Raw genomic sequence first — 21,444 nt, 5'->3', positions numbered from 1 at the left:
TTTATTTATAGAGGTCTGTTTTTTAAAACCTAATGTTCCTGTGTTTTTGTTTCTCTCCTGTGTCTCTGAATTAGTTTTAGAATAGAAAAGATCTGATTAAGGTTGGAAACTGATTTAATGTGTGTCCCAGCAAGAGTGACGAAGAATGATTAAAAGGTTCAATTTTGAATAGAAGATAATCTCAGCCTGTAAGGGGTGGGTTATTCTCCTTCTCTGTAATAATAGTAATTCAGGCTCCTGAAGTGCTTTTTATGCTATCCTGCAGAGTGCTGTAAAAACAGCACAGGGAGATAAATCCCCTGATGTGCTTATACTTTTCCTGTAAAATCCCTTGTGGGGTAGGAGATGGGACTGATAAGTACTAACACTCCACCACCCCCACACAGCCCAGTTGACCTGAGAAGAACCTGCAAGGGTGTAAGTATGCATTAGAGGTCCCTGTATTCATTGGTAGTTGGTAGCTGGAGGATTGGATTTATCTGTGAGCGTGACTTAGGGACAGATTTTGGGAATAGAGCACGTAGGCTGAACCAATGGGCTCTTCATTGTGCCTGTTTGATTTGCTGTGGATGGAACCATGGAAGGCTGTTGAATACACACATGGTGTCTGCTGCTGCAGGGTCCGCAGGCCTCCTGGTGCAAAGCCAACTGCTGTAGCCTGTGCAGTGTTCCTGTCTGAGCCCTTGAAGAGCTAAGCTGGAAGTCAGTGGTCTTGATGCTCTGTGGCATGGGGAGCTGCTCTTCCCTTGAGGTGGCTGCTTAGCCCTGCTCTGTGGTTTGTCACCACTGTACACAGGCGCAACTGATCTGTGCAGCCAGCGCTGAATGAGGCACAACACAAAGAGGGAGTGGGAAGAGCTTTCAGTCAAGCTCACCAAGAAGGGGGTCTTTCTGCTCCCTACCTGTTGAAATGTGTCTTGTAGACAGGGTAGGCCTGGGTGATGTCAGCCTGGCTTGCCAGACTTTTTTCTATGCGTGAGCCTTTTTGATGTTCATAAAGACCTCTTAGTTTCTCAAGTTTGTGCTGCTTTCAGATAGCTGTTATAAATGGTGTGGTGCAGTTTCTTTCCAGTGGCTCTTACTTGCAAGGGGCTTCCCTATCCTCTTCTTTAACCAAGAAGAGCTGGCACTTGCTTTCATCCAGCAACTGATGGGCACCAGACATTTTATTTTTCATTATTCTTCCAGAAACTGGTGGCATCTGCATTGCCCCACGGCCTTCAGAGAAGAAAGCTGAGATCGTTCCAGCTATGGCTATGAGACCCTTCTTTGGGATTGTGCCCGTGCTGATGGATGAGAATGTGAGTTGGGGCTCTGCCTGGTACCCAAAAGAGAAGCTGCTGCATGCTTCTGTCTTAATCACCTTTCTGTTGGCAGAGGAAAAGGATCTAGGAGGATGTTTGTTCCTCCATTAAAATGGTACAACATATGAGAAATTTATATATCCGAGCATATCTCAAATGCCTAGAGAGATTGCCAACTGGGTGTTGCAAGCTGTCTGAAAATCTCTGGAGGTGTGTTTGGATTTTAGGCCCCACTTTTATCTTCTTTCACTGCTTCTGATTAAGAGCTGCTGCTTCCATTTGTGAGAGCAGTCAGAAGTCACACAGCTCCTTGGAAACCAGGGAGCTATACATGGACGTCCAGTGACATGGCAAGGCTAGAGCAGCCAACAAGGCTGATGGAGTTTTTCAAGGGAAATGCTAGGTGTGAGTCCCTGCAGCTGTGGATGTCTGTGAGAGAACTGATGCTGGTCTGTGAAGCTGTGCTAAGCGATCCCCATCTATACTCCAGTGCCCTGTTAAAGAGTAAAATGTGGAATCCCTTTAGTAAACTGTTTAATAAGGGGATGTGGCAGTTCACAAAAGCTAAAGGAGAAGACAGTGGTCTAAGCACTTCCCCACTAGCCTCATCCCAGGCATCCTCTGGCCACTGGGCACATATTTGCTGTCATCTTTTCTGGCCTTCCCCTCTGGAGAATCACAAGACTCAATTTTCTTTTAGTCTGATAACTGTCCAATCTACTGCGCTGTTGGCCTCAGGGCGTGAGGAAGGCACGACACAGATGGTTTGTAGTAGTTCTGCTAGTGGATTTGTTTTCTCCACATGTGACCCTCCACTTGCAGTCTGCACTGAGCAGTGGGGTGATTCTTGCCAGATCAATGACTCAGAAGCACTTGCTTTTTCTATTTTGCACACCTGATCATCCTTCTTGTGCTTGAACCTGCAGGGAAAGGTTATAGAGGGCAATGATGTGTCTGGTGCGCTCTGCATTGCCCAGCCGTGGCCTGGAATGGCCAGAACCATCTATGGAGATCACCAGCGATTTGTTGATGCCTATTTCAAAGCCTACCCAGGTAAGGAGTGCGTCAAGGGAAGGCAGTTTGTCCTGCAGTATAAGTGCACTAAGTATTTTCAGCAGTGCTTTGTGATCTTCCTGTACCGGAGCCAGCTCTTGGGGGTTGCTGAAATTTGGTGTGTCACATGTTGCAAACATTCACTATATGGTCCTAGATGGCGTTGACCCTTTTAGCTGTCAAGAGGGAATGTATTATTTGGAAGATTGTCAAGCCCAGATACTCTTTCTTTGGGCCATTTAGTGTCTCACTGGGAGATAGAAACATAGGCTGGGAAAGTACCTCCTGTGTTACTGAATCTCATGCTTGCTGTGACAGCTTCTATTGCATCCTTCCTTTTTAAACATGGTCAAATTGTACGTGGCAAGTAATTAGAAGTGGCAGGGGAAAATCCTTGTGGGAGATTGGACAAGACCACTGTCTTCACTCAGGGAAGCAGCTGAAAGGGCTTGGGAAGCATTAAAGATAGAGAAGAATCAGAGAGACAGTCCTCCAAGTTGTACAAAATGGGGCAGAAAGTAAGAATGGGAAACTAATATGGAAGACATTGAATGAGCCCATATCTCCTTATTGCTCACTACACATTTGCATCTGAAATCCTGGTGGTATTTAAAATAGGCTGATAGTTCCTCAATTTGGAAGGGTGGGAGGCATAACTGAAGGTCCATGAACTAGCCAGTAATAGGTCCTGGCAAGATCTGCCTTCAGATTTCACAGCACTAGCTGCCTGTTGCTTGCACTGTTACTATCTGCAACTGAGAAGTGTCACAGGAACAGTTCAGATGTGGACATGGCTCTGGTGAAGAGCCCACATAATCTGTGTCACCAGGCATGCCCTCACTGACACTGCAGGGTATTGGAACCACTGGGTTGGGTCTTTTTCACTCTCTTTTGGATGGGTTGCAAGTGTCTGATTTCTGGGTCCAGGGTGTTTTTTTCCTTTGTGAGGCAGAGTGTCTTTTGGAAGAGATTCTCCTAGCCATCTCCCAGAGCTTGTGGTAGCTGGGCTGTTGACAGTACAGCTAGCTTTGTGTATACTGCTGTGTGGTCAGGCTTCCACAGAGATTGCAGAGCTTTGTGTAGAAGTGTAAATGTGCTCTTAATAAGCAGTAATAAGCTACCGTGTCCCAGAAGAGAAAGCATGGGGAGGGAGGTCAGGCGGTTTCTATTCCCAGATCTGTCACTGTCTCCCTGTCTCTCTGCCTCTCTATAAGACAACCATTTGTGATCCATGGAGTATACAGTGTTTACAAGGTGTTAGAAGCAAATCCCCATGATCCAGAATTCAGCAGTCTCTCATCAAATTGAGATTTTTCATCAAAAGTTTTAAACTCTCCAAACTCCATGCCTATCCCTATCTTTATTCAACTAATCTGATAGCAGTGTTTCTGCCATGCTAGTATGCTGGAAAGGGACCTTTGTCTGGGATCTGTTTCTTCATAGCCAGAAGGGAAAATGACTTTTCATCAGTCCCAGTAGAAATGATTTTAAAAAATGGCAATATTGCCGTGTATAAAATCTAATAGAACTGTTTCCTTTCAGCTGAACAACTACAGTGTGCCATGAGCACTGAGGTGTAGTTAGAGGCAGACCTTAGTTTGAATACCTGCCTATGGCATGATGGCAGATGGCATTTGAAATGGTTTTACCTTCGAGCTATATGCACTAAGCCTGGGCACATAGTTGCTGTGCCCAGCATATGGGCATGCACAGCATAGGGAGCTGAGAGAGCTCTCCTTGGTTGTATAAATTCAACAGAGCGTCACTGTGTAATGACCGTTGTGTTCTTGGGCTTAGATCTACCACAGTGACATCAACTAGTGATTCCTGCTGATTGCATACAGTGATTTTGCACACCTTGCAGGGATTTGAGCTCCTCTATCTTGGTGCTGCCAGGCACTTACTAGGAGCCAGCACTGCCGAGGCAGAACACATGAAAGTCGGGGGTGGCAGAGAGAAGGGGGTAATGACATGTGACAGGATATGCAGCCCTAAGCTTGGGAGACTCAGTGCACTGCCTGATTCACATACCCTCCTAGCTGTCCTGGAGCATGGTCTGTCCTGCATCCAAGCCTGAAGCAGTATGCTGGCGCACTTCTCACTGCTGATCACCCACATGTCTTTACTGTAGGTTACTACTTCACAGGCGATAGTGCTTACAGGACTGAGAAAGGCTATTACCAGATAACGGGGCGCATGGATGATGTCATTAACATCAGTGGACACAGACTCGGGACGGCAGAGATAGAAGATGCTATGGTAAGTTGCAGGCAGAGAGAAGTCCCATGACAGGGCAGATCAGCAGGACAATGTAGACCCCTTGAAAGAAACTGTATGATTTTGTACCAGTGCAGGGTCTGGTTAGTTTGGGGTAGCAGTGTGGCCTTTGAATCCCTCCCCCTCCACACCTACAGCTTGATGCATAATGAATAGTGAATATGCAGAAGGAAACGGTCCTCCTAGTAAGCAGATCGCAAATAGGCAAGGGAGAGATGAGTCATGCCATGGGCAGTCCCTGCAGTTGAACCGTCAGAGCTGTGTTTCCTTTCAGTGGCTTTGTACTGCTGCAGTTGTAATTGTGGATGCTGGTGGAGTCTCCGTATGGTACAGGCTGTCCTGTTTGTTCCATCCCCTGAGCTAACAACTAACCTTTCCTTCCCAAATCTGTGGTTCATGCTTGTCTGCAGTAGCTGAGTGTGCCTGAGAATTCAGCAATGTTAAATTTGAAGCAGCCTTGATTCATATCAGCTGTGAAACTAGCCTATGACTTAGAGAGAAAATGATATTAGCTCAGGGAATTGAAAACAAAAAGTCCTCAAAGGATTTATCTTCAAAGCTTGACCTGTATATTTATTTCTATATTATGTGTCTTGCTTGCAAATGGCACTTAGATGTAACAGTTGATAAATCTGAGCTGTGTTTACATGGCAGATAGGATTCTACAGTCTCCTCTGTGAATGAATTTCTTGGCTGTGTTGTGTGGAGTTCCAATCATGGCTGTAGGATTCAGTTCCTCTCCCACTATACGTATGTGTGTGTATGTACGTATATGTATTTATAAATTTATGTTGCTCTGCAACATTTTCTTTCATATTTTAATCTAATTTAAAACAGCGTAATCCAGTCTTGGTGTGGGATTCAGATCTGCTCTTTCTCCTAGTCTGTACAGCCACACCTTCTTACTGCAGAAGTGTGTCAAATTAAATTCTGAAGAGCAGCAGAGTAAATCACTGTTGTGGAGCATTCAGTAGAACAACCCTTCCTCCCCTTGCAGAAAGACGAAGAGGCCTGATTCTTCCTGTCTTCTTCTGTGCTTTGGGCACTGAACACCAGTGAACTGTGGACTGCAGTACTGGCAGCTTCACATTTGCTCTGCTGGAGACGGTTCGCTGTGGCACAGGGCATTGCAGGACTGGTTTTACTTGGGATTTGGCCATGGCCAGCCACCACTTGCTGAGACTGTAGCCAAGCACACACAAGAGCACAGACAAAGAAAAGCAAAGCAGTTTTTAAGCTGGTGCAAATTCAGCTTGGTGTGCACTGGCCTGAGCACTGTACGTAAGAGTGTGTATTTCTGTGTTTAAAAACAGGGCTACTCCAGTGAATAAATGCTACTCTCAGGATGTGGCTGTGGTCACATCAGCTGACTGTGCAGAATAAAGGTGGGATCTAGCATTCCTGTTGTGTTTAGAGCAGGATCTGGCAAAGAGGAGATTGACAAGCTCCTCAGCAATGTGGCAAGGTGTTTTGTTCCTACAGCGGCTGGCACAAACTCTGCAGGGCTTGAACCGGTTGTTACGCTCTGTGTATTTTTGTTTTCCTTTTTGTGAAGGCTGATCACCCGGAAGTCCCTGAGACAGCTGTGATTGGGTATCCGCATGAGATCAAAGGAGAAGGTATGTGAAAAGCAGCGTCTGATGTGACACATACGTATGTGTTACCTAATTTCTAACCTGGGCTGTCTGTTGGGTGTGGCCTAGGGAACAGGAGGACAGCTATCCACCTCCTTAGGTTTGCTGGTATGGCTCTGCCATGTATGTAAATACTATGCGCCAAAAGAGTTTAGGGAGCAATACCTGCACCCAGCTTAGGGACATACAGTTACCTTCATGGCTCTTTTTGACTCTTTTATCGCTGCAGAACTGATCTTTGTTAGTCAGGTTTTGCTCTCAATTACAGTTTGGTCTTTTCTGTTGAATTGTCATTGTCCCTGAGATTACAGTCTGGTCCCCAGATGCAGGGACAAGGCCAGGCCATCATTTGGGGGCTGTAATCTTACTCCCTTCCTTTGTAGACAGGATCTCTGATTTTCTTGGGAACATCAGAATGACTTGACACCTGCCTCCTCATTCAAGTGAACGTCCCTCCTCTTGGCACTTTTGTCAGCCAGGTTCTAATATGGCTTTTGCTTGTTTTTCTTCCAGGTGCCTTTGCTTTCATAGTGATAAAGGAAGAGACAGCTCATAAAGATCGTGTCAAAGAAGAGCTCAAAACCATAGTGGCTACCAAGATAGCAAAGTATGCTGTGCCTGACCACATTCTGGTAAGTAGGAGACTGTAACCAGGACCAGGAGCAGGAATAGCCACATTTAACAAGTCTCGCCCTGCTGTCTGCAAAGCTGCTTTTTTTCCTCTCTGGGAGGGCAAAGGAACAGTAAAACTGAACTAACTAGAAGGATCCCTGGGTAGCGGAGGGCATGTACGTGCTGTTGTTTTAATATGCTCCTTCTGCATGCCTGGGGATCAGCAGGGACTCAGAGGGATGGCTAGAATATTGCAGCTGCTCCAGCTTGCGGAGTAGCTTCTCCATGGGACTGTTGCAGAGTGCATTTTAGAGCAACCCTGAGGCTGCCTGTCTGGGCCAAATATTGAACAACCATTTAAATAGGTTGCACAGAAAGGGCTTGAAAGCACCTTTCTTGGGAAGAGCTCTGGCAAAGGGGAGCCCCAGGCCCACCATGTGCCTTAAGATGTGCTTGTTGTTCCTGTTGACCATGTTGCTGCATTACTGCTCCATACAGATCTTGCTCTCAGCTAACCTCATGCTGAAGCAACATAGCACTGATCTCTATGGCCCTGTACACGGGATCAGATAAAACCTTGCAAATTGTAGAGAAAGACCACAACCTCCAATTCCACTGAAGGGCAGAATGATGCTTTCCACCCCTCACCTATTTTGCATCAATATTTAGCATCAATACAAAGTCCATGAGCATGGGCTGTTTCTGTGGTGTAGCTCTGAGAGCTGTTCAGCCTGATCCTGAGAGCACTGATGAAATCGGGGCTCTGATTGAGGCTGATCACCTCCCAGCACCTCCCTTTACAAGCAGTTTGGAATGAGTGCAGAAAGCTGCCCTTCAGCCACTTCTCTGAGGCCCTTCTGCATCCATCCCCCTCTCCACTACTTGTCTGGAAGTAGCCACATGACCACTTACTAGAGGGGCTCTGCTTTACACATGTGCTGGAAAGGTGGACCCTGAGATACAGGTTATGAAATACAACAGTAGCGGGTGAGGGTGGCTTATTCGACTTGGAACAGCCTAGGACATCCTTGGTAGAGTGGGGCAGCTCCCAGAACTTGCAGCTGTTTGCTGCAGTAGTTACCCTGCTTCACTGAGTTTGGGGAGACAGTTCTATGGAGAAGTCATACAGCTCTTTCTCTGTGTGTTAGCAGTTAATGCTTTGGAGTTTTCTAGCCTGTTGGCCTGGATGTACAGCAAGATGGGAGATCTGGTAGTGTCTCTGTACCGTGCCTTGGAGTGCGATGCTCAAGTGTGTGCTAACGCCTTTGAATCTGCTGCTAAGCCCTTTGCAGAGAGCATATCAAAGACATTTAATGCTCACTTGGCTATGAAGGAAGCAGTGTAGGGTGACAGATGTGATCAGGCAGAGAGAGACATCAGCAAACTTGAGTTATCCCTTGTGTAGGGGACCTTGTAGCTGGCCTGCAATGTTCGGTGCAGTATCCTGTAAATAGGGATATGAAAGTTCGTTTTGGTAAAGTATGCTGAGATCTGTGTCATCATCAGTGCCTGAATTTTCAAGCATAGGTGGCTATAACTAGGTTTCCAGTTTAGTAGTTGACAGCTTATTCATGGCCTGATTCTCCAAAGAGCTATGCATCCTGCAGCACTCAACCTGGAGATACACAGCAATGAGTAAAGGAGGGGAAAAAAATCTACTTAAATAAGAATAAACTTTATAACACAAGGAATGCTAGCGATACTCCTTCCCTTGGACATAAACTAATGTGCTCAATGGTCTAGTAGTTCCCAGGAGCCTTAAAGGAGCTGTTGCCATGAGATAGTGCCAGACTTAGAATAGTTCAGCTAAATTTCCATGTGGTTTCCAGCTGCTTTGCAAGGGAAGGTGAGGTGTGAGCAGAGTGTGATGATAAGGCAGGTGCGAGCAGTGGCCTCACCAGCAAGGAGCCGGGATGCAGAGTGGCAAGTGGGATCAGGATCAGGGCAAGAGACAGTGGTCAGGATCAGACACAGGCCAGTGATCACCTGGCAAGTCTGTAGTGACAAGGTAGGTCCAAGATCAGGTCAGGAAGCCAAGCTGGTGGGTCTGGGTCAGACTTGTGGAGGCAGAAGGCTGGGCATAGATCTAACTACTGCACAGCTGCCATGTAGTGCAGACAGGGGGCCAGCAGTACAGCCTCAGCTTAAAAGCAGTTTCTAAGGGAAAGGAGGGGCAGGGGCAGGCCCTTGCTTCTAGCTTTCTTCATAACAGCTCTTATCAGCAAAGAAACTGCCTTTGGACTCAGCCAGCTAGACTCTTTTACTTAACCAACTAAACTCTTAGAAGGCGGAAGTACTTCAGGCCCTGACAGCAGCCCCCCCATCTTACAAAGGTCTGGGTTTGGAGGTGTACTTGTTGTGAACTGGCACATGCACATTGTCTGCCAGTTTCCAGGAGAGCTCCTCAGGTTCGTGTCCCTGCCAATCAGTGAGATAGTGAAGCCTTCCCTAAATGAGTTCAAAGTCCAAAATCTGCTTTATGTGATACTCTGGCTGCCCTCTCCCCATGACTATGGGCAGGGATTGGCTGGCAATGGAAAGGGTCCTGATGAGGAGGCTTTAAGAGGGATATGTGAAAGACTGGATGGATTGGATCTTCATGGATTCTGGAAACTCCAGGTGATAGGTAACTGCATTGACTTGCTCAACAGTGGTGAAAGGCCCCAGATAACAGTGGTCCAGATTGGCAGATGGTCTGGATTTGCTCACTTGATAGCCAGACCTGGTCACCAATAGAAAAGACTGCAATTGGGTGATGCCATTTGTCCGCTTGCCTCTTATAGACACTTTTGGCCTTGTCCAACTCTTTTATAAGGTAGGTGTGGACTTGTTGGAGCTGTGCAAGGAGATCACCAGCTGCAGGTACATGTGAGGCAGCCAGCGTGGCTGGATGATTACAGTAGGGGACACCAAAGTTAGTGAAGAATGGCATCTGCAGTGTGAATACATGAGTGTTACTGCTTTAAGCAAACTCTGCCAATGGGAGAAGGGCAACCCGGTCCTCTTGGAGGAAGTTGCTGTAACACTGGAGATATTGTTTCAGGATGTGAGTCACTTTCTCGGTCTTTCTGTTGGTCTGGAGTTGGTGAGAGGAGAAGAGGCAGGTTTGTACACAGAGTAGACCCATGAGCTCCTTCCAAACTCTGGCTGTGAACTGGAACCTTAGCTGCTAATGATGCTGTCTGGGAGGCCATGGCATCAGAAAACATGCTGTAGAAAGAACTGGGCAGTCTGTAGGGCTGTGGGAAACTTTCTAAGGGGGACAAAGTGAGCCATTTTAGTGAACAGGTCCACAAACACCAGCATGGCTGTGTTCCCCTACAAGGGGGCAGTTCTACTATAAAACTGATGGACATGAACTGCCATGGTCAGTCAGGGGTGGGCAGGGGCTGCAAGAGACCCTGTGATCTCTGTCGAGGTCTTTTGGTATAAGCGCTGGTTTCACAGGCCTGAATGTAGCCAGTCATACTGTTCATACTGTGGGCCACTACTAGGCCTGGATAATCGGGTACTGTGTCTTCCAGTGGCCCCCCTTTTGGTGCAGGTGTATCATGGCATTGATGGAGAACCTGTGCTTGCAGTGGTCCCCATGGGATGTACAACAGCCTGCCCTGGGTATAGGCAGCCATCCTGTTCCTGCGTGCTAAGGGATGCTGTGCCAAGAGTGGGCTGTTTGCAGTGGCCTGACAAACTTTGGTAATGAGCTCATTCTCTGCTGCGGCTGTAATAAAGTGTCTTGAACAAACAACGGCAGGGGGTTCATGCACAAGGTATGCATCTAAGTTGGGGTTGTCCTTCCATGAAAAGGCACCTGCCTTGCCATCCTGCTTCCCTGGCTGCTATGTGAATGTGAAGGGGAAGCGTGAAAAGAAGGAAGCCCAGCGAGCCAAGTGGGGAGAGGCACTTTATTCCTCAATAGTATTCCAGGCTGTGGGGGTCAGTCAGTACCACTCCACTGTCAGTTCTTCTGCTCCTTCGAGGAGATGCCACTACTCTGTAAATGCAGCCTTGACTGCCAGGAGCTCCTTGTCCCAGGTACTGTAATTCCTCTCAGCAGGAATGAGCTGCTGAGAGAAAAAGGCACAGGGTTGGAGCTCCTGCTTAGGGCCAGCCTTCTGGGAGAGGATGGTCCCTGTGGCTTGGTCTAAGGCATCTGCTTCCACAGTGAAAGGCCGTCTGGAGTCTAGATGGACTAGATGGGAGTTAGGTGAATGCCCATTTCAGTTTCTCAAGACCCACTTGTGCTTTGGGCGTCCACTGGAAATGAACTGCCTTCCTGGTGAGCATTGTTACAGGAGCTACAGTACTGGAAAACCTTTTATAAACCATCAATAGAGACTGGCAAGCCCTATGAACCTCTGCACCCTCCACACAGTAGAAGGGTGTTGTCAGCTTACAACATCTTCGATCTTCTTGGGATCCATACACAAGCCATTGGGGCCCACCAGGTAACCAGAGAACTCCATCCTCTACTGGTGGAAGGAGCACTTCTTTAATTTAGTGCAGGGCTGGAGGGTGCAGGGCTCATCCTTATTTTTAGTGAAATATAGCAGGGATATGGAGGGGTGGATGAATTCACATGCCAGATTATCCTTGATATACTTCCTGATTCAGGGCGTGATAAGGTATAGATTTGCCCAAAAGGCACCCTTTTTCCTGGGAGTGCAGGCCAGTAGCCCTCACCTCCATGGGCTCCTCTGCTTGGGATAGCAAGGGAGGTGGTGCAGGCCATGGCACAGCACTGGTGAGGGTGCAGGTACGCTTTCACTGGCACACTGCTGGGCGCCTTTCCAGAATGCGAGCCAGGTCTGAGAGCTGCTCCTGGGAGGGTCCACTCTGGCTATCTCATCTCTGAAAGCCTCAGTCAGCCCTTACTTGTAGTGGGCCATAAGGATTCATCCCCCCCCCCCCCACTCCCAAGTCAGTTTGTGTCCAATCTCATGAATGTGAGCTGTGTAGCTGGAGCTGCAGCAAGGCTGTCTCAGCTACAGCTGTGTGGTTGCAGTCCCCCAAACAAAGCTGCACAGCAGAGGATAGGGAGTCGGGTCCTGGACAACAGGGTCATTGTGCTCCATATATTGACTGATCCAATCTAGGGTCAGCTGTGAGAACTGGGATATTACTACTGCTGAGTGGCTGGTATCTTGGGTAGGCCCCTGGGTAGGCAGTACAGATTAGCTGCATCTGACTACTAAATCCTCATAACTTTGCTTGATCTCCATCAAAAGGACCTTGAAACAGGGGGGCAGCGGTCGCTCTGGGAACAGGGATTGTTTAAGATGCCTGCAGGGCTGTGACCTGCACTTGTACGTTAACAACGGCTTCCTGCAGAATTTGGAAGTTACTTTGAAGCTGCGGGGAGGCTCTGGGGGCAGCCCCCAACACAGCCCGAGGGCCTGGTCCCGCGATACTCAGCTCAGGGCTCAAGATGGCCTGAGCTGCCTGTCAGGGAGCAGTGAGGGATAGATGCTCCACAAGGGAAGGTGATGTGTGTGCAGAGCATGATAATAAGGCAGGTGCGAGCAGTGGCCTCACCAGCAAGGAGCCGGGATGCAGAGTGGCAAGTGGGATCAGGATCAGGGCAAGAGACAGTGGTCAGGATCAGACACAGGCCAGTGATCACCTGGCAAGTCTGTAGTGACAAGGTAGGTCCAAGATCAGGTCAGGAAGCCAAGCTGGTGGGTCTGGGTCAGACTTGTGGAGGCAGAAGGCTGGGCATAGATCTAACTACTGCACAGCTGCCATGTAGCACAGGCGGGGGCCAGCAGTAAAGCCTAGAAGGGAGATGTGCCCTGGGCCCTGACATCCGGCAGGATCCTGGTTCTAATATAGGTGTTTCTTTCCTCTTTCTGCAGGTGGTGAAACGCCTTCCCAAAACTCGATCAGGGAAGATCATGAGAAGGCTGCTCAGGAAAGTGGTTGCCGAACAGTCAAGTGACATGGGAGATACCACCACACTTGATGATCCAAGCGTCATCATGGAGATATTGGATGCTTACCAGAAATACAAAAAGGAGAAGAGTTCTTCCTAGCAGGCAGCTCTGGAACCTCTGTCCTCTGGAATTATGGAGGGTCTCAAATAACCAGGCAAACAGCATGTTTTTTTTCTTGCTGTTTTTTGCAAAACTCTGTTCCCTTCTAGAAAAACAAGATTTTCTCTTGCACAGCATCACTCAAGATGTCCTGATCCAGGAGCAATCTGCAGTCTTGCATAATCAATTTGCTGTAACTGAGCTCCCTTTCGTTGCTTTTAGGCTTGATGTAGAACAGCTGTTGGGGTTTCTATTGGCTATGATGAAAGTAAGAGTAGCCGAAGCAAGTGAAGATATTAATGTTTCTCATTTTAATGTTCCTGCATAAGGAAAAGTTTTATACAATACTTTTGCTGTTTTAAAAGCAGCCCTGGAATACACTTCTTCAGTGTTTCCTTCAGCTTGGATATCCAAGTTCAAGTAGTTGTACTTAACTGCAACTCTGGTGCCTTTTCAGCAATGGTGGTTATTCTAGTAGATATTTCACATGCATTATTAGGGAAATGAGAAGGGCATGGCTAATCTGATTTGATAATTCTCTCTTTTTGTTGCCCAGTTGTTCCGATACCTCCTGGGGCTTTCCTTGCAAGGCCTTGTTTGTCCAAGATGGTGAGCCTGTGTCCTTTCCTGTCCCACCTGGGCAACCCGCTACTAGCAGTTGGAGCTACAACACTGAGCCTTCCATGTCCTCAGCTCATTGCCAGTTGCGTAGGAGGGATCTGGTCACAAGTGTTTTTATTCTGACTTGAGAAACTGAGATCACCAGCTGAGTTTTTAAAGTAACCATCCTCTTCCCCACTGGCGATGCCATCTGGGTCAGTGCTGTCCCATTGTCGTTCACTTTTCCAGATCAGGCGAGGTGACCTACAGCTAGTAGATCTCTGTTATTGGTAGATGGTTTATGTAGGTGCCTTTGTTTCTTGGAGCCCCTGTGAAAAGGGGACGATGTGTGCTTTGCTGTCTTTCAGAGGGGCTTGAGAAATAAAATCCTGAAGTGCTCAAGAGGGGTTTGAAGCAGAGAGAGATTTGGAGCAGGGAGATTCTGTCTCCCTCTTGCTGTAATATTGGAGGGTTCATGGCGACTGTCTGAACTGTGTGATTTGTAACCAAGCAATGGTTAAAGCAATGGTTATTTTAGTCCACTTCCAAATGGCTTGTAGTCTTGTTTGCCCCAACAGAGACAGGCACTCTAGTGTTGAGACAAGTTGGTTCTTCTGTCAGAAGTTCCGTCTTAATGCTATTGTTTCAAGTTGTGCCCTACTACGTCTACCCCTTTCATATGCCACCATGCTGATGTTCCAAAGAGCTAACTGCCAGGGGGGTACCTGCAAATCCTACAATCCACAGAAAACAAGAAGAAAGTAAATCCTTTTAGGTGCCTTCTAGAAAATGACGGTAGTATTCCTGACCAGCAACCTCAGGATAACAGGGAACTGTTGTAACAAAATAGTCCTAATCTTTCAGATGCTTTCAAAATTGCAACAAATATATTCAGTGTTTCATTTCTGGACTCTTTTGAGTTTTATCATGGACAAGCTTTGATTGAAGTGCTGCTTATTGTTGGGCTGTTAAAAGAATTCACTAGTAGGTCTCCTCTGTTAGGACACGGATGGTCATGAAAAGACCTGTAGTTACTAAGTGCCTTTGAGACTTCTGCACCTCTGTCAAATTGGGTTAAAGTTGGTTGAGGGGTTCGGAGTGGTTGGAGAGGCCACAAAGAACATGCCAGGAAGGCAGGGTAGTGTTAGGAGGAGGCTGAATCCAGCAGTCTGATATGGGCAAGGCTGCAGCAGCTCCATGTCTCCAGGTCCAGCCAGTAGTGAGGCTGAGTATGTATTCCTAGTAGGCATACACACACAAACACATGTATACAACACATATATACATATAAACACAGCTGGCCGCACAGATCAACACAGACAGGCACACACAGCACCAATGGTGTCATCCTGTCCCCCTCTCTGGCTGATCAGGATGAAGGTCCGTTAGTGAGAAATATATACATATATACAACGTGGATATCTTGAGTAGCTGGGCTTAGACATTCAGACTATATAGTAGCTGGCTCCTGGATCCCCTCTCTTCCCAGTTGCTGGCACCTGGACGTATGAGCCCCCAAGGCTCACAGCCCACTCCAACTGCTGCTACAGCTCCCCTCACTCACAGATGCATGCAGAGATACACACACGTTGGGATCCCCCAGTTGCTGGGCTTTGACACTCAGTCTGCCTGGTAGCTGGTCCTTGATCCTCATTCTTCCCAGATGCCCCACCCCTAGACACACATGCGCACACACACGCAAATGGATCTCACTTGACTCCCCTGGTCTCTCTGGTAACCAACTCCTCCTGTGCCCCTTCGAGACACACACACAGACCTGGCTCCCAGGCCACTTAACCTACTGGCCAGCTAGTGTGGCTGGGTATTTGCTAGCAATCACACACTGACTTACATACTGTCACAGGCTCCAGTTACCGGCATCACAGACTCAGGTGCCTTGTGACTGTGGTCCCATTCCAGTTGCTGGCACTTAGACCTCCCCACACACATGTACACAGAAGAGAGAGATCCTCACCCAAGAAAATAGTTAGAAGTGGAGTTTAGAGAGAAGATAGGACAAACTGCACTGATCAAGTGCAGAGCATGGGTCAGACCAACATACTGACCAGCAACCTGTTTTACAGCTGGTGGGTCTCTTTTACCCCCTTATCCCTCAGTTTTCCTGTGCTGTTCCTCCCCAAACCATGATGATCCCTCCCTTTCCCCTGCCTTTGGTTCCTCTTCTAAACATCCCATAGTAAGTTCTGTGCAATCCTGAAATGCTCTTTCCCTCCACCCCATAATGTGTCCCATACCCCCAAGCAGTGACCACCCCCTCAGTCTGCGATGTGAGGGGGAGAGATACTCCTGGTGACTCACTGTGACGGGTGCCACCCCAGCCCATGGGGCTCAGGGTATTATTCGAATCCTCCCACCTGCCATTGTTCCTCCCTGCTCCTTTGTGTGTATGCAGATGAGTTTTTTATCACATAACCTAACAGGTGGAGGATTCCTCTCCTCTTCCAGGATGTAAAAGCTCAAGGTATACACCAGCCCAGGTGTGGTACTGATCCTGGGAGGGTGTGCTGCAAGGGCTAAGACAGAACTTCATCTTAACCTGCCTAAGACAGGTGACTGCTAACCACTGCTCCAGTGCTGTGGCTGGAGTCACTGAGCTCAGCTTTGCAGTTCTGCTTCTGTCTTATTATCATCTCAGCTGAGAGTCAGCTTAGTTCCATGGAGCTGCGTGATTTGGGCCATGAAACCTCCGAGTAGTTGGCAGAATAGCCAGCTTTTGCTGTACTTTTACAGGTGTGGCTTACTGCTGAATTCAAGTGGAGCAGCACTGCTTTTCCAGTGGGACTGTGTTTTGGAGGGACAGCCTGTATCCCTAACTGGAGGCGGGGGAAGGAATTGGCTAATTGACCCTGCAGGACTGGGAGGGGAGTGGTGAGTTTTTTTGGCCAACAGAGATTCTGGTGCAGAATGGGGAAGCAAGCTGCTCGCAGTACAATGTGCTCTCAAAGACAGGCGTGTTGTCTCAGATCCCAGAGTTCCTGTGTGTACGCTAGCTGCATTTTTTGGGGGGGTTAATTAATTAATTTATTTAATTTTTCTCTAGGGACTGGGCAATACAGTAGGGAAGATCGTGTTTCCTTAAAATTCCCATCTATGAGCAGAATGGATTGTAGTCTATTCTGCTTAGAGTAAATAGAGACCCTGTGGACCTTTGTGGGAAGTCCCAGATCAAGATTTGATAGAGTTGACAGGAAGTTAGTATTTCAGGAGACAGCCATGACATATATCCTCTATTGCCATTACAAAAGAAAAAGCCTTCCCCCTTAAGTGATTTTTCAAGAGGGAAGCTGCCAGGAGCTTATGCTTTTGACAGAAAAACTAGACTCCTTTGTTTAAACAAGTTGTCTCTATACAGTCTGAAATATAGTGTGGAGAAGGAAAGATGACCTTTGAACAAGACTACACAGCTTCCTTTTAGTCAAGAGAGCATTTGCTATATTATGGTTATAGAATTTCCCTATCCTGTTAACCTCAAGTTTCCCATGCTAAGTCATGACCCTATAAATGCTGTCATGGACCCATAGTTGAATTCCCTTAAACTTACTTGGAGACTACCATGGCAGGAATAATGTGCAGCTTTTGCGTTTGCTCTGATGAGACATTCATCATATAATTCATCTGCTCAGGGAAAAAGGGAGATCGGTGCGCTCCCACGCCTGCATCCGCGTTGTCTCAGCTTGCATGGACTTTGGGACCACAGCTGCTGAGGAGGTTACAGACTGGCCATTTTACTGCAGCATCCCAGCCAAATTCACAGCCATATGCCAGCTATGGTGTGGACAGACTGTGGTTATGAACAAGCCTCAAACTGTGAACTTGTGAAGCCTTTCAAGCATCTCTGCTAAAATTGCCTGTCACCAGCATGTGGAAGAGTGCCATGTGGCATTCAGGTGACATGACGGCCACTCTGTTTCTTCCTTGTGAGTTTCCTGAGCTGAGGTGTGGTTCTGGGGGTGCCCGCCTGCTCAGAGCCCTCCCGGGGTGTTCAGGGAGAGCCCATTGCCTCTGCTGGAGCACTGCTGTGCTGCCCGCATGGCGTTCAGCAGCGCGCAGCTCCTGCTGGCCAGACTCAGCCCCCAGCTCGTCTCGTCAAATGGCACTTTTGTGAGTGTGCCTGCATCGCTCAGTTCCTCTAATAGCACCCTGCTACTGGTGAATACAGAGCTAGACAGAGACTTGGAACTGGCACTTCTCACTAAAAGAAACGTATTGCGCTTTACTGCATAGGATGCTCATAGCAGTCTTTGCCAAACATCAAGTTTTCCAGAGAAAATTTGCCTGAGAACTCCCCCTTTCTTCTTTTTCCCTGTGACCTCTGCTAATTGCAGTGGTTGCATCTTCAGTGTGAGCCTGAGGTGAGTTTTCTCCAGGATGTCATAACCATCAGCACTGCTGCATGTGACAGTGCTTTCTGCTTTGCATGCAGCTGTCTCATGTTCCCCCAGGCTTAGAGGATTGTGAAAGGGTCACTCAGAGAGTGGTTCAGCCTGCAGGATTGGGACTGATGTTCTTAGTTCTTAAAATGCTCGGGAGGAGGTAGTTTGTAAAAAAACCTGGGCCTGCTGCCTTTTGAGCTGATCTTCACTGATCAGTGAGGAAGATAAAGATATATGGATGAGTTTACAGTGGCATTGTGGAATGAATTTGAGGATAGTTGCTTCAATCTGAAAAGCAGATCTGTTGGACTCTTCTAAACCTTTTTGTGTCCAAGATTAATGTGTGGATAAGCTGCCCAATTGCATTCTTAGCTTCATCAAAAGAGATCCAGAGTTGGTTTTACATGCTGCAATTTGTTATAAAGGGCAAACAGAAATACTTAGTAAGGGAAGCAATCTCTGCTAGGGACAACGGTGCGTCTATCTATTGTGGCAGAATCTAGCTGTTATAACACCTTACCGTGTCTCTGCAACCTGCACTTGTTTTGTTCTCCCACTTGGTTGTTCTAGGGAGACCAGGTCATGGTGCCTTTTCTTCCACTGGAGGCACAGACCATGATTTTCTTAATTTTAGGAAAGGAAAGTCCCTCTTTGTAGAGATGAGGGTTGTGTTGTACACATTAATGCTGAGTGTTTAATTTCATTGTGCTTTCTTGTAATCATGCTTTAAACACTTTTATTGTCCTTTACCAAAATCAGTTTCTTCAATGATTTGTGTATTCAGATTTTCATTAAAAGAAATCTTTCTCTGTGTGATGGGTTGGTTTTGCATCACAGGCATCTCACCCTCCATCCCTTAAAGGCTTGATGTTTTTTCAGTTCCTCAGACTAGCTTAAACTGTCTTTCCTGATTATTTTGGTTTGTCAGTACAGACCAAACAAAAGCAAAGAAGTTTATGAGAATAAGATGAGCCAGCTTGTGGTCCAAATGCCTGTGCTAAAATTGCTCAGTGTTACTTGCTACTTTTCTCTAAACAGTAACTCAGAGGGAATGAGCTGCTGCCAGAAGACTTCCACTGCAAAACACCTTAAAAAGTGGAAGAATTAGTGGTTGCATTTCGGTAAGCTGCATGTCTAGTTTGAATCCTGAGGTCCCAGGGCTCTACTCTCATTGACTTGTGTGATAAAAACAGAGAACAATTGATGGGAACAATTAATTATCATAAATTAATTCAGACAGTTCAGCTACTAAGCTCCTTGTTTTGTCCTATTTGGGTGCACACCCTGCACTAATGGAAGAGGGGTGAAAACAGGGTGTCTGGGGGGAAGATGAGACGGTGTTACGTAGCAACTGAGTGTGTAGCTGTCCCAGAGCTCAACTGATTAGAGTGAGAAGGAATTTGCTTCCAGGTGCCAGGGATTATTTGTAAATGCCAGTAACATCCTCTGCAGGGGCCTTGTCCATTAAGGAGTGAGGCAGATTGTGTTTCACCCCCTGCGTATCCCACATGGATAACACTATGGCTGTAATGCAGGGATGGATATTGAACATCCTCGTTAGCTTCTACTCCAGTTACATCCAGCAGCTGCTCCTGGGAAGCTTACAATACCACTCTTAGCTCCTGCAACCTTCTGTCAAGGGTCGCCTGGAACTACAAGCCATGAAAGGGCTAGAAAGGCAGTTCCCCATCTCCTCACTCTGTATTTTGCTGCTGCAGCTGCCCTAATGATTTATTAACTGACAGAATTTCTTGGTAAAATGGAGACTCTCTTTTCCAGCCTAACACAAGTGCATTCAGGGCATATCTCTGTAACTCGTTACAGCTACAATAACTAATTTCAGTAACAAGTTTCTGGTTTTAAACTAAGCCTGAACAGATCATTATTTTTCAGCTTGAAAACTGATAATTCCGTACAGGGAATTGTCTTTTGGCTGAGTCTAGAGGTGCAGCATGTTTCTCATGGCAGCGAAGCTAGCCCTGTCCTGGATGGATGAATTTGGGGATATAAGCATTTGTAGCTAACTGGGGCGGTTACTTTTCTGAGGCAGAACTGATCACAAATATACAAAATTACCAGCCTAAGAGCATTGGTAATGAATGATCTGCAGCAGTAGCTTGCTTCTTGCTTCTGTTCCTCTGCATCAGGTGTGTCTCTGCCTTGACTCCCTTTTTCTGCAGTGACAAGCTTACTTTGGCTTTTTGGTCTCTGTTGAGACTAAGAGAGAGTGGAGAGCCCAGTGCCTTTTCCATTCCTTGGGAACATGCAGCTAAGGGCAGTCCCCTTTTCCAGCCCCTGCCTGTTGATCTGCACTTGTTAAACACTGTTTTTGTGGTGTTAAAGCTATGGCCCTGATACTGACTCTGGCACACAGAGTCCTTCCTGCAGTGATGACACTGCTGAGCAAGGCAAAGAAGCTGGAAAATATCAGCACTTCCTATTACCTAGGCATTTTTAAAAGACAAAGAGAGGGACAAAGGTGCTGTTCTGGGAGCTACTAGGCTAACAAAGACTGGCCCCTTAGTGATGGGAGGCTTGAGTGTCTTTGGAGAGCTGGATCCCCCTCTCACATCTGGATTAAATAATCCAGTGAGCTTGGTAGTTGCTGAGGGGGATAGGCAGACACAAAAAGCCTGGTGTAACTTTGGTTTCCAAACAAGAAGCCAACCTGTGCCCTCCGCCTTTGGCAGCCAGTGCTCTCTTCCTGCAGCCCTTACAAAAGCTTTCAGACCTGCTCATGGTTTCAGAGCTGGAAGTGACATTACAGTTAAAATGTGAGAGAAAAACATTCAGCTTTGCCAACTTGCATGCCTTTAACTCCGGCCTCCTTGGAACCTGCGGGGGTTTTGCTATTAAGATCCCAGGGCTCTTTATACTTCACTCTGCCTTCCTCTTCCATCACAGCCAATTATCCAGGCATATCGGAGAAACATCATTTAATCTCGTCTGTGCAGTTTCCTAGTGCCATCTTGTGGATAAAACAGTCCTTTCAACTGCTCTGGGTGTTGTTACTGAAAAACTGGCAGTGATATGCTGATCTCTGGGTCCCAAGAATAGGATCATTATGGTAAAGCTACTTACTAAAGACGGCAGATCAATAACCCCAAAAGATACGAGTGCAGCAATGGAGCTGTCCATTGTAGCACCAACATTGCCATCGTGGTTAGCAAGTGCAGCAGAGCTGACCTAGGATCAGGACCTCAAGGACACAGCAGTAAAGTTTGCTGAGATCTCTGTCAGGATAATACCCATTAATATTTATTGTTTGTCTGATGGGGCACTGCAAGAGCCTCCATGTGGTGTTACAGCTGCTCATTGCTGATGAACGAACCAGATGTGTCCTATGGCTCCAGACCATTGAGGACTGATTTCCCAGAGGGTTTTAGCAAGGTAGAATGTGTCAAGCAGTCTGAATACAGGATGAATCTGAGTTGTGTGATGGTATGATATGAGCAGCACATGAGCAGCACATGATAAGGAAGATTGGCAGCTGAGAAGGCGGTGGTTTGATCTGCCTGTTATCTAGGACATTCCTTGG

At 47.1% G+C, this 21,444-nt stretch overlaps 1 protein-coding gene across 1 annotated transcript in view; it reads left to right on the top strand.

Annotated features, from left to right (window-relative positions):
• Positions 1-18,719, top strand: part of ACSS1 (acyl-CoA synthetase short chain family member 1) — a 46,997-nt gene extending 28,278 nt beyond the window's left edge. Inside the window, exons 9-14 of the mRNA XM_067292651.1 lie at positions 1,189-1,301; positions 2,231-2,357; positions 4,489-4,616; positions 6,190-6,253; positions 6,782-6,900; positions 12,736-18,719. Coding sequence (XP_067148752.1) covers positions 1,189-1,301; positions 2,231-2,357; positions 4,489-4,616; positions 6,190-6,253; positions 6,782-6,900; positions 12,736-12,912 — 728 coding nt within the window. The 3' untranslated portion in view covers positions 12,913-18,719. The remainder of the gene's footprint in view (positions 1-1,188; positions 1,302-2,230; positions 2,358-4,488; positions 4,617-6,189; positions 6,254-6,781; positions 6,901-12,735) is intronic.
• Positions 18,720-21,444: the final 2,725 nt, after the last annotated feature.

The sequence above is a fragment of the Apteryx mantelli genome, chromosome 3, assembly GCF_036417845.1.
Source record: "Apteryx mantelli isolate bAptMan1 chromosome 3, bAptMan1.hap1, whole genome shotgun sequence".
NCBI classification, from domain to species: Eukaryota; Metazoa; Chordata; class Aves; order Apterygiformes; family Apterygidae; genus Apteryx; species Apteryx mantelli.
The sequence above is the reverse complement of the archived record's forward strand: the minus strand, read 5'-3'. Positions and strand labels throughout refer to the sequence as shown.